Source organism: Telopea speciosissima, chromosome 9 (assembly GCF_018873765.1).
Source record: "Telopea speciosissima isolate NSW1024214 ecotype Mountain lineage chromosome 9, Tspe_v1, whole genome shotgun sequence".
Taxonomy (NCBI): domain Eukaryota; kingdom Viridiplantae; phylum Streptophyta; class Magnoliopsida; order Proteales; family Proteaceae; genus Telopea; species Telopea speciosissima.
Window position 1 is genome coordinate 6118284 of NC_057924.1, and position 13595 is coordinate 6131878.

General features: G+C 38.0%; 1 protein-coding gene across 1 annotated transcript; it reads right to left on the reverse strand.

Moving 5' to 3' along the window:
* Nucleotides 1-1094: 1094 nt before the first annotated feature.
* On the reverse strand, nt 1095-5353 carry LOC122639333 (triacylglycerol lipase SDP1-like). The gene is made up of 4 exons (XM_043832160.1): nt 5306-5353; nt 3198-4736; nt 2310-2453; nt 1095-2203 (listed from the first exon to the last, which is right to left on the reverse strand). Exons 2-4 carry the CDS (start codon nt 4614-4616, stop codon nt 1211-1213), a joined length of 2556 nt encoding a protein of 851 aa, XP_043688095.1. The 5' UTR covers nt 4617-4736; nt 5306-5353; the 3' UTR covers nt 1095-1210.
* Between the last annotated feature and the right edge of the window lie 8242 nt (nt 5354-13595).

A 13595-nucleotide genomic window follows, 5' to 3' on the forward strand; every position in this document is an offset into this window, starting at 1 on the left:
ACTCTCAAATTTTTTGATTGCGTATCAATAAATCCAAAATTTTCCGGTTTTTTAAGTATTAATTATAAGTTGAGAGTCTTGCATTCTTTCATCAAACAACCCTAATTAAATTCCAGTTGATATTGACCAACACATATTGTCTTCCATTTCTTATCCATTTAGAGACTCACCATGAACTAAAATATTTTAGGGAACTGTTTATAAAGGAAAATAAATATACACATACCAATGTACTAGATCTCAACTGATCATACATCACAAAAAGGTTTATTAGGTTATTCTTCTTCTTCTCACACCAGTGTCCAAGTGTCCAGGACTGCTGTGTGCTGTTTAAGACACATTTATCTGCCTGCCCCATGTCTCAGGGTGAAATGAATTGGTTGGGTAACACAGCTTAAGATGGATTTCCAAAGAAGTTGAAAGAACTAGGTACCATTAATAACTATTGGACTAAATAATGGAAAAAAAATCCAAATACCAACCCACCTCCATAACCCCCCCTCCCTAAAAGAAAATAAGGATGAAGATTTTAAGGTGAATTTGCAGTCAACTCTTTCTTGCTTGTGCTGGTGTTTTGCTGGAAATACCCAAGTCAAATAGTTCAAATTCCCAAGCATGCCATAAGTAACTTATGTCCAGAGTACCAATGGTAATAACAATGCAACTGAGTTTGCTGATACAATCTTCACCTGGCATCCCATCAAAACAATCTCTACATGTTCAAAAAAAAAAACTTCATGTCCTTTCCTTTTTTGATGAATAAAATTCACATATTTAAACTTCTTAATTTTACACATACAGATCATCCCTTATTCTCTCGCCAAAGAAGGAAAAAAAAGGGGGAGGGGGGAAGATACAGAAGTCAATTACAGGCAAAGCATGTCTAATTTAGCCTTACCAAAGGCACAACAGGGTGCAATAATCTCATCTGGGGGTGTGTTTCAGAAACAAAATTGTCATATATTCTGTGCTTCATGCTGATGTAAGCACTGCAAAGGTGTAAAATGGATGTTGCACGATCAGTTTACTTTGTTCAGCAGTTTTTCCCATATACATTTCACAATTAACTCTCCTGTTTCCATTTGCCAATGGAGGTAGAAGGGAGCCTCCCTTCTGCTCCCAATATCAGAACTTTAGCATAGCCTCGATCCTGGAATGAACTCCATCTTATGTTGTTTCTAAATTTACAGAAAAAAGAGAGGTTCCAATCTCAACTGTCCATATCTTGGCAATTACCATCATATGAGCCAGAGTGATCCTCAGGATTATGGTGGGAAGCCATTTCATTGATGCAGTTTGAAAAAGTTCCATCATCCTCATCACATTCAGAAGCTGAACTGGAATCCATATCCTTGCCTAGACTCTCAAGTTGCACACATTCTGCGACTGGACTCTCAGGTGAATTGTGGTGACTATCAGAATCGTGACACCTATGGGACCTCAGGTCTTCCTTCTTCACAACATTGAACACAATTCCATTGTGGATTCTTTCAGGTTGCAACAGGTCCCCTTCAGTCACAGTGATACTGGATGTGGTAGCCAGAACTCTATTACTTCCATCCTGCTGATCAAACTCCATGTTCTCTGAGCTTCTGTCTGCTACTGCTAAGCTGGAGCTATGATTATAGGGATCCATTTTTGCCATATGAATTACATAAGAGTTAGATTGAACACCTTTCAATTCATCTTCTCTTGTCCGGGACTTGTTTAGTTCGGCATCAATATCCAAATTTTTGAAAAATTCAATGAACTCATTCGCTGACATTGTCCTCATCAAAGGCCCACCAGATCTTGTCCAAGAATTAAGGTCCACACTCTCTGACTCATTATCACTTCCCTCATGCATGTTACGGTGGAGATGGAAGTTCCGGCCTGAATATGCTCCTGAGTGTCCACCACCATCTGAAACGATTTCTTCTTCAAGGGACCCTGTTGAGTTTTCTCGTGCGATGCTGTTCCATGAGGGGATCCTCCTGGAAGCATGGAACCTATTTGTGCTGCCTAATCCATATGAAGCTGCTGCCCTGTCGGCACTCTTTTTGAGCCTACGCATGTGATTGAGAACTGCAACACACTCATCTAGTGCAAGCTCAATGCCATAGTTGGCCTTTATGGCCGAGAGCTTTTCCCAGGTGCACCTCCTGCCCTGGTTAGCAGCCTTTTGAAGCTCCACATGAGATGGATTCTGTATAATTTTTGAATACTGGCATAGAAAACACAAATAGAAAGAACAGAGTAACATATTACAGTCTGAAGAAAAGAATATACAACCAAAAGTAGTGAAAATTTTCAATTTTCTTCAATTCTACCTGAGCAAGAGTAGCAGGCATAACTACAGTCACATCCCCCTCCCAATCCTGAGCAAACAGCTTAGCAACTCCTCCCAATGGAAAACCGAGTTCCAGTATCTGGCTGAATCTGTGCTTCACTTCCATTTCGGCAAGGTGAGCAAGCTGCATAGGGTTGAACATTAGGATCATCAACTTCCCAGAAGATCAAACGCCCATTTGCAAAAGTTTACAGGAAAAGATGCAGCTCAACTGACAGCATACTCTCCAGTGTAGTTAAGGAGTAAGAAAAGCCTAAGCAAAGTTCAGACATCTAACACATCTATAGGTATAGCTACAAATTCTACATATAAGAGATAAAGAACATCTTCCACTTCATGCAGCTGCCATAATTTTGGAAACTGGCACAGAGGTTAAAATGTTAGACCTGAGCATTAATTGGTTTATTTCCAGTAATGTACTAATTGAATAATCTGAGGCTTCAAACAAGGATCCAAATGGTGAAAAGAAGTAATAATAGTCCAAAAAGTAAATACCAATTAGATGACCTGCCACCAATCCAATAGGAAGCTTAACATTTGGATTGATGAACATGTGCCCCAGGTTATGCAAACAAAATGCATCAAAGATTTCTCAATGCATCACTCATGTAGAACCATCTGATAGTCCACAAAACAAGAAAGTGTTCATGGATCAATTGATCAAGGTATTCACCCTCCCACATGGGGAATCCATATATTTTTCATAACAAGAACACCAACAAAAAAAAAGAGCAGTGCAGAGTGCAGACAGCTTTTTCATTGCAAATGAGTAACATAAATCAGAATATAAACTGAATTTAAAAAAAGAAAAAGAAAAAGGTTAACTAACACTAAAAAAAGATCATGAAATATCAAAACCAGACCATACCTTGGCAGCAAAGTTGCCCCCATAAACTCTCACAAGCTCTTTTAGCCTCAAAAAGGGTGCAATATGAGGATTTGCCTGGCTTACAATAAAATGATTGACATTAAACAGCTCCTTCAGTTGCATCATGGGTAAATCGATCTCCAAGCTACCATCTCTCCATCTACGTACTGGTGCACCTTGACCTTCTTTAGGACCCAAATTAAATGGTGGGTGATATGGAACAATCTCACCACTTCTATCCTTTGCCATCAGTTCCTGTGCCTCAAAAAGGCCAGGAAAAGCACAAGAAGCAGTCACGGCACTCCATATAACAACATGAGGCGATGTCAAGTAGTTAAGGCATCTTGGAGGCTCATGCTTCCTTGGCGAGCAAACCGTGATCCCAAGAATCCGGCCAGTCATGTCATATGCTTCTTGAAATGTTAGATTACTAGTGAGGTGTCTCAGCAACATCTGCAACTGCCTTATGTCATGAACGGCACCTTGTGTCATAACCCTCTTGAAAACAGTTAAAATCCCACCCATCTGATCAAAGAACTTTAATGAGTGCCAAGAATCTTCGAAGAAATTTTGAAGCTCAGGCCAGGACATAGTGGCAACAACAGAACACATGATTGATCCCACACTAGAACCTGCAATTATTCGGGGCAAAAGTTTATGCTCAACAAGAGTCTTCACCACACCGATATGAAATGCTCCCAGGGATGCGCCACCACTCAAGAGCAACGCTGTCCTCCCAAAGGCATGCCTTGTTTCATGCATAAATGCAAGTTTCTCTTCCAAGAGCAGCTCCTCAGAGTCAGAGTGGCATACCATTCTCAGCTGAGTGGAGACCTCATCAATGTACTCCTTTATGAGCCTGGGAACATGAAGGCGACCCTTGTGAAGTTCTGGATTGCACATATTACCTAGATTTCTGACTAGATCAGCACGCATCCAGAATATTATATCTTTGAGAGAACCCTCCTGGCGACGGTGCTGTAGCTCCTGGAGCTTATTTCTAACCAGTTCCTCATCATAGAGATCTGATTCATTCATTTTTGGTGTTTCCTTATCAAGCATCTTAGATGCATGTGCCCATTCCTCGTATGTTAGAGCAGTTCTCATCATATTCCTCCAGAATTTCCTTCGGTTAGCCAATTCAGCCTTCAGTTTAACATTTGTGTATCTATTGAGCAAAAAAGCTATGAGTGTCACCATTACCAATATCCCTTGAGGATTTTTGGGATGTAACCAGGAGATCAGTGGTATGATACAGCCCTTAAATTGCCGAAGATAATTCCTTATAACACCAAAGATCTGCTGCATGAACTGCAACATCGACTTACAGAACAAAATTCTAAAAGCAATGGTCCGGCCAATGATTGTAGACGGTCCAATTGAAAATGGAACAATGCTGGCATCATTACTGATATCCATTTCTCAGGGAGAAAAAAAATGAGGTCAATATGACTTTTCTGCCTAAAACGCAACTGTCTCAAATATCTGAAGAACTCAGCCTGTTAATTCGGTGGGTAAGTGAGAGTTTATACCAGAAACCTGGGTCCAAAAGAAGTTTTCACTTGTTAGGCTTTAAGAACAGTTCACCAAACAGCTCTTCTATTCAGGAAAGGGATCCATAGAAAAAAAGAGCCTTTATCCCAATTCTGATACATTGGTATTAAGCACAGAATGAAACTCATTATATAAAAAACCTCAATATGCAGAATCACTTGGGGAATATGTTGAGTAAAGTACATTAGCCACAATCCTTGGAAATAAAACTGTTATTTTGAGCAATCCTTTTCAAAGTCGGAAATTGGGGAATGAAGGGCGTCTCTAAATCTTGAAGAAAAAAATGAACAAAATTGACTAAGAAAAAATCCAACAACTACGGCTACGGTACATATATAACAATGTCTTGGTAAATACGGATGAGAAACAAATTCAAATACCCAAATTGCGAATTAGGTCGCAGGAGAAACCCAGAAATAAAAAAAAAGAAATGATCAAAATAAAGGTAGAAACAGAAAATAGTAGAATTCAGGGGATGCTATCGCAAAACAGATTAACAGACTCGAAATTTAACATAAAGAAAAAACGTAATAAGAGATGAGCTGGGATCAAACCTGGTGACGCCTGGCCGAATTCGTAGAAAGAGATGAGGACATGGAGAAGGCTCTTCTGCTACAGGAGAAGACCTCAAATAAATATATTATGAAAGTCTGGAAGAACAGATCGCATTTGAAATAAATACGAATTTATATTGTTTTCTCCTATTATATAAATAAGAACCAAGGACGTTGTTGCCAACGATCCAGAGGGGTAGCAGAGCCGTTGCTCGCAGAGAGAAAGTCGCTTCTCATCTTCTTAATTCGAAATTGTTGAGAGAAAAAAAAATCCATTTTTAGAACTCAAAGAGGAAAAATCGTTTCCTTCACCTCTAGGGATTGGGATTCCAGTTCCAACGAGAGAGTTTGAATTTCAGTTATAACGTGGTTCGAACAGTCTATAGTCAGTGAGGAAAAGTTGACGGTAGGTCCCACTTTCGTCGTTGGATCCGAATCTGATGGGTATCATTTAATCGATATCACCATCCTACGTTGATCTGGTTATATTCCTTCATAAGGTATATCCGACGGTTTAGATTTAAAATGTAATTCCTATCGTGATACTATGGCGGCGCAGTCTTGGATTGGGATCGGAAAGGACCGAATTTACGGATCAAATCGAAAGGATAAGAGATAAGGACCATTTGGTTCTTAGGTGGCACATGGTCATATACACCGCTGATTTGCGGAGTATCTGTGGACCATCACGTTGACTGTTTGGGATTCCAAACCACGGAAAGCGAATGGAAACCGATAATGGAAAAGTCAACGTAGCAACATGCAACAAAATCCGTGATAAATTGATCCAATTCGTCCACCTTACGACCTAATATAGAACCAAAAAAATTAAAGGGTGTCGGGGACCCGTTAGGATTGGGCGTGTGCGGTACGCTACCCTTATACCTAGACATAGGGGCAGGTGAAGTGATCATTGTGTCTTCAATAAATTCCTCCTTTCCATAGGGGTGTGACGATCATTTCAACCATTCCTGTGTATGGGCGCAGGGGTAGCATAGCGCACCACACACACCTAGATAAAGTTCTTTCTCCCAAAAATAAATATTAAAATTTTGGAATCTCCCATGGTAACTATTTGTAACTATTTCAACTTGCAGCATTAACAACTATATGTTGGTCCATGTGGTCTACATTCACAACTATATATAAGCCAAGTGGTAAAGAACTTAACCCAAAACAAATAAGGTAAGAAATATCATAAAACAAGGACCGGGTTTTCCTTTAGTCATGGTGAATGGGAATTCATTCGCCATGGGTTGAGGATGAGCGTGAGAGAATATCGGGAGGGTACTTTGGAAATTATACTAAAATAATATAAAGCTTTGTGAACCCTAGAATGGGTTGGTCAACCTTCCCTGTGAGGTGAGGGAAAACTTTCTCCAAACAATAAAACATCATTGATTTCATTACAATGATTCAACATTTTTAGAGGAAAAGTTTTCCTCCACGTGTGATGTTCAACCACCATCTAGGGTTCACATACCTATAAGGTTTTAGTATTATCCCCAAAATACCCTCTCAATACCTTCGTAATGAATGAATTCCACCATGGGTGGAGGAAAACTTGATCCTTTTATAATTATTTGAAAATTTAAAGTTATTTTTAACCATGTTTGGTAACTTTTTTTCTAATTTCGATATATGAAATGGGTCAATGTAGGGCGTAGGGGTGCAAATGCGACATTATACACTTTAAAGCCGACATTGGACCAACCAATTAGTAAATGCCGTGTTGGGCCTAACCAATTACAAATCCAATTCAGCTCTGCTACCCACATGGGGACAGATCTGAACCCTCCACGGGGTGTGGGACCCGCCTCTAGGGTGTGGGATCCACGTCCCATGGAGGGGTCAGATCTGTCCCCACCCGTCCCCATGTGGGTAGTTGATCCGGATTCTTTCTAATCGGTTGATAATGGTATTTATTTGTAGCTTGATTGAGATCTGTGATACTGTCAATCGACCGGTTTACAGCCCGATTAGCCGGTTTAAACCAATTTAGCATTGTTATAGCCCAATTGTAACCGGATTAGTCAGTTAATTTATTTAAATTGGTGGAGACTGATTAAACATGAACGAAACCAACCGGACAGTGGTCTATGGTTTAAGTGGGTATCTCTGCTTCTTGGTATACAACTTACATGAGAGCTAGGGTTCTACATCTAATGGATGAAAGAGTATACCTCAGAAACTGATACTAATACCTGACCACTACCAATATAAATACAAAGGATATGGAATCGATCGGTATCTTTGAGGTCAAAACTGTCCAATATGGACCGAGTATCGCTCCAATCTCGATACCTAAAACCATTGTGGATTGAGTCTTTGAAATAACGATTAAATTTTATTTATCGTAGTAAAACATTACTCTTAAATACTAATACCTCACAAAAAACTATAAAATAAAATAGAAAAAAAAATAAATTTCTCTTTTCATCACCAAAAATTTATAAAACTCTACACTTTTATTCTAAATCTTCTGAACCAAGATATGAGTAATGCATCCGCTTCTTGTTGTATTTCACAACCATAGCCATGGATGATGCTTGTCATTGGGGAGGATTGCGGATGAAGTTATGTTTAAATATGTTTATTTGTCATCCGGTTCCTTCTACATAGGTCATCTAACAACACTGAAGGTTAGGAAAAATTAAATAAAGAAGGAACTTGTATTCTGCTTTGAACGCGTATTCGCTATTTCAAAGGAGATATTTGTCCCCACACGACAAAAAATCACCTTCAAGACTCAACAAAGCAATAAAAGAGAGACAAAGAATATCTTTTTTTTTTGGTTAAAACAAAGAATATCTTTGAGAGACCTGATTGCAAAAGAGAGAGATAATTCGTTTGAACACTGCACTTCTATTTTATAGAAGTAAAGCACCTCTTCTGAACAGATATATCTGTCCACTTTGTATTTAAAGTGTTAGATCGATTATCACACGGTCTAACGGTCCAGATTAAACAGAGATGAAGCTGTTCACAACTATCATTTCATATCAAATGTGACTGTAGGATCTTCTATTCCGACGGATCTGATCACAACCCACTGCCCACGCCCGCGCGGTGCGCGTGCGTGCTTGGACGGCTACGCCGTCTCCGCATATACACCGTAGAATGTCTCCCTTATCTGGATTAACTTAAGAGATAAAGAAGGTAATATAATACATACCATTTATAACTCTTGTAATTTTTCGATGTGGGATTAAAACACTTTACTAAAATAACACAGTATTTATTTAATCCTTCATCTTATTACAATCTATCTAACATTGAATGCAAAGTTAATTAAACGTAAAACGTATATCTTTCTTCCAATTGATCGTTTCGCATGCAAGATGTTGTCTGCTTTATCATACAACATTTGATTCCAAGCCTCGAACCTGCACCCATCAACTGTCATAACTGTCCACTCCAATATGTTAAGGGAGCAAATAGAAGAATATTGATAAAGGTTTGCTCGGAATTATTCACCCAAAACATAAGTTGCCAGAGAGCTAGAAGGGTAGTTAACAAATCTGCATGGATAATTAAGTGATTTAATCTCTTGAGAATCAATCTGTTGTGTTTACAATGCATTGGAAAAGTACTTGATTGTCCAAGAATAGTTTCTTTGAGGGAGACCAAACTTCATGGTAACTGGTAATCCAAGCAAGATGAAACGGAAAAAGCATAGAAAAAATATTTATGTTTTAATTGACTTTTTTGATATTCTTCGACATCATATATACCATTTATACTCACTTTTTAATAATCCTCTCATGATAAACATGTGGTGGACTAACCAATAACTTTTATGATTCTACCAAGTCAAGATAGGAGATCCAAAAGCTTACCAGGTTAGAGAATCCATGATCAAAGCTTAATGTTCCACTGCACAAAACATTTCAAATTAGGTAACTCAAATCTTAGAGAGTTTCATTAATAAATACATGCATCCACTAGCTTAGCTACCAGGTTTTTCCATAAGTTACTACTTAGAAGAGTAAAAACTTGATTTTCTCATCATGCCTGCAAATTTTTTATCCTACAAAGTGATCCAAGTTACAATTATGGATCAATTTCTATTTTTCTATCAAATTTTTTTTATTATTTTTATTATTCGAGAATGCGAAATCAACTTAGAATATTTTAATCCAACAATGCATACCAAATGCAGTCTTAGTTTCTCTTCTTCTTTAGACTAGACTATCATGATTATTGTAGATGACATTTGTTCTCTGTTTCCTTTATTTTCTGTAGTCGTTATTCCCCTATGTTTTTTCTTATACTTCTAATAGGGAAATCCCTGTTTTTTAAATAAAGGGACCCATAAATCCAACCCTTACCTCCTTTCCTTGTAAAAACTTTGATGTTTTTGGTTGGTGGTTTTCCTCCTGTTTCGATTATTGTGTTGTAAAGCCCAATGATCTATAACAAAGGCTATGCCAATGAAATATACCTATACTTCTATAGATAAATAAAAAAAATAAAAAATAGAGGCAAGTGCTAAAGTTTTGGTGAAACTATAGCCAACTTTAATACCCACATAGACAAAGTGTACATTTTGGTTTAATTGTGACATAAACTTCCTTGCAAACACTGGCATGACCCCATTTCAAATCAAGATTCTAATTACACTCCAGTGTTGATGCCGCACAGTTTTTTTGTTTTTTAGGGTGAGAAGAAGAGGTCACTAAAGAAAACTATTTAGTAACAAATGCATCCTTCAATCAAGGGGAAACAATACATCCAAACAAATAGTGCGAGTGGAGGAAAAAATATGATACGTACTACACAATTATGATTCTGTAGATATCACAAGATATGCAATTGACAATTTTTATAGGGAATGGTATGACACCAAAAAGATACAAAGAACTTACAAATTTGATTTACTCCAAATGTCGCATTAGCAATGACCAAAAAGAAAGAAAAAAAAAAAAACCATCACTCTAACTCTTTAAAGTCTGGAAAAGCATTCGATACTTAAAAATTTATAATAACTTTTCCTTAAATAGATAGGCATAACAATGGGACTGATCATCATGCAAAAATAATTATAAAAGAGAGAGCATAAATAATGTGAATAGCAGAGCATTAATACCTAGCATGTACTCAAACATGTAATTTGTATCATGAGGTCAACATTTTCATCATATTGATTTTAATGGTCCAAAATAAAAGTAACAATAGGTCCAATAGAATGGCTCAACAAATAGTTAAAGCTTGTGTGATGATATACTTAATAAAATGAGAAAAACATTTCTTTTGATACCCACAACGTTTTAGAATACGGTTTCGGTGGTTGTATCAGTTTTAGCCGATACTGATATTAATTGGCCAATCAAATTGGATTGGACCATTTTATATCAAAAAATACTTATACTACTGATTTTTGGACCATTTTAACCTCATGATACATACCAAACCACCAAACCACCAATCCGTATTAGTATTGTATCGGTTATCGGTATAATATTGATACATGTCGATCTATACGATACTGATACCTAAATCCATGACTGCCCATTTTTAGAATGAATGTCGTTAATCTTATGTGGTTGGTCCCAAATGCCCTTCTCTAGTCCTGTCCTCAAAAGGAAGCGATTTAACAACAAAATCCATCGATGAATTGATAATAGACTATAATAAAGAGCCACCAAACCTTTCGGAAACAGGTGAATTACAGATCAAAACGAGAGAAGAATCAATCATTTCTTACAGAAGCAACAAATTAGGATATTATCTTTTCCTGTAATTAATCTTTAAAGGGTTTAAATACTCTAATTTGTAATTTCAGGGTGGGTTTGGGCCGACAGCGGTAAATTTGCACCCTACTAAACATGGTTTTAATAATCGGTATCGGAATAATCGTCTCGACCAATTTGTATTGCTAATGGCCGATATCATTTTTTATCATTTTTTAAAACCCTAGTATTACGTGTAGAATATTAGTCAATGAATCCGAATACTTGAGAGAATTCTACCCAAACAAAAAAAAAAATGTTATTTAAAGAGAACAATATATTTTGACACGACAAACGAAACTATGGTACCACGTACATACGGATTCCTAAAAACCCTAAGATCGATTGCACTAGAAACCACTAAATGTCCATCATATACCATGCATGACATTTTTATTTTTTATTTTGGTAAAAAAAAACTCATTTATTAGCGCGAGAAAGACACAAGGTGTCCAAATTACAAATATCAGACAACCTTGAGGTGGTTTCCGGCCAAACTGTCTTAATCGCACAAGACAATGCATACTTGGCTAGAGAGTCAGCCACGTTGTTAATCTCCTTGAGAATGTAGAGAAAGTTACAGGAGATAAAATAAGAAGAGAGGTGAATAATGTCCGGTATAGTACTAGATTCTTCAATAGGATGAGAAAGCTTTGAATTGACCAGCAGGTTGGAGAGCTCCAAATTGTCCATTTCAACCTCCAAGTGGAGCATGCCTTCAGAGATTGCTTGAAGGAGACCTTCCCTAACTGCTGTAGCTTCACCTTGGAGGACTCTGGTGAAGTTGAGAAATAATTCCTCTATAATTTCGAATGACGAATCCTATTCTTCCCTTCCCTTTCTGAAGAGTGGCATCAGAATTAAGCTTGGAGAAATTTTCTTTGGGATGAGACCAAGAGAGTGGAGGGGCATGAGGTCTGGGAGGAAGGATGTTGCCAGCAGGTTTTTGAATCTTCGAGTAGGAACAAAACTCATCGAAGTCGTGTTCAGCCTTGTGAAAAACTTCCTCAGGAGTCCAAGCTTTCCCCCCAAATATTAGCTCATTGCGAGCTAACCATAAGTTCCAGCATATGAAGGACGATAGACCTGAAGCTTCTTGCTTGTGTTGCTTTGACATTCTTCCATTTGAGTCCCAATGTAATATGAGCTGAGAAAGCCTACGGTTGACATCGAGGGATATGAATGACAATCTAGATCCAAACCAAACTGCCCTAGCAAAACTACAATCAAGCAATATATGGTCCACAGTTTCATTGCAACAGCCACACCGGGGGCACCTTGGATCTATAGGGATTCGTCTGTGACTAAGGGCATTGGAAGTTGGAAGTACGTCCACCTGCACAAGCTTTCCACAAGAAATTCCTCACATTGCCATGTGGCTGATATAGCTACTCAGGCTGTTTGAGGAGGGTACACCGATCACATCACATTGCCATGTGGCAAGTTTTAAGAAAGAGATCTATGGGCCATGATCCTGATCAAATGGCAAGGTGTCAAGGTCATTTCACTCTTGAAATTTTACTCTCTCCATTTCAAGATTTAGTGAGTATTAGAAAGCGTGTATCCAAGCATAAATGTGAATTCTACTCCGTCTACAAGTAGGATTTAGAAACTTTCTTTTTCCGACAAGTGACTTGAGTTTACATTCGTTCCATCGAATCATTTAAGTACATTTCCTAATAAGCTTAAACCCTAATAAATAGTTTTAATTGCATCATCGTTCTATTGGAGTTTGAACACAAAAAATGGCAACCATACGAGAGGTTTGGCATTCAAATTTCGAGCAAGAAACGCTTTCCTTTGAAAGCATCGTACACACCATCGCATTTCGTTCGATACAGAATTTTCAGGTTTTCTCCACAATATACCACAGAATGCATCCAAAACTGAACGTTACGAAGATATCAAGTTCAACACCGACAGCTTGAAGCCCAGCCAGTTCGGTCTCACATTCACAGATGAATACGGTAATCTCCCGCACTCTAGCTAGTGGTGGTGTCTGGCAATTTAATTTTAATGATTCTGATCCCACCATTGACCTTCAAGTTGCTGCACCAGTCGATTTATTGCATCGTAACGGAATCGAATTGGAGAAGAACAAGAGAGAAGGAATTGAGATCGAAGCATTTTCAGTTCGATTCCCGAACATACTAAGGCGTGAAGGCCACAGGATTCAGTGGGAGACGTTTCATGGTGTGTATGACATTGCTTACTTCATCAAGGTGTTGAATATCAATACAACAGTCCTCCCCTCCAAGAATTCATGGATATAGTTGGAGCCATCTTTCCTAGGGTTTATGATATGAAATTGATAATGAGTTTCTACAATGGGTTGTGTGGTGGAGAGCTGGGTTTGGAACGTCTGGCTAAGATACTTGAGGTGAAGCGGGTTATTGGAGAGTCTCATCAAGCATGTTTTGATAATATGACACCAAAAAGATACAAATAACTTACAAATTTGATTTCCTCCAACATCGTAGTTAGCATGAGAAAAAAAACATCTAGACATTTAAAGTTAACCCAAAAAAAAAAACTTGTCATACACCCTAGCTCTTTAT

What these genes read in the sequence shown, in the direction of transcription:
- LOC122639333 (XM_043832160.1), bottom strand. Translation starts at nt 4,616, where the DNA reads ATGGATATCAGTAATGATGCCAGCATTGTTCCATTTTCAATTGGACCG. An exon ending in GGGGCAACTTTGCTGCCAAG is followed by an intron (nt 2,454 to 3,197) that starts GTATGGTCTGGT and finishes AACCCTATGCAG; the next exon opens with CTTGCTCACCTTGCCGAAAT. An exon ending in TGCCTGCTACTCTTGCTCAG is followed by an intron (nt 2,204 to 2,309) that starts GTAGAATTGAAG and finishes TTTCTATGCCAG; the next exon opens with TATTCAAAAATTATACAGAA.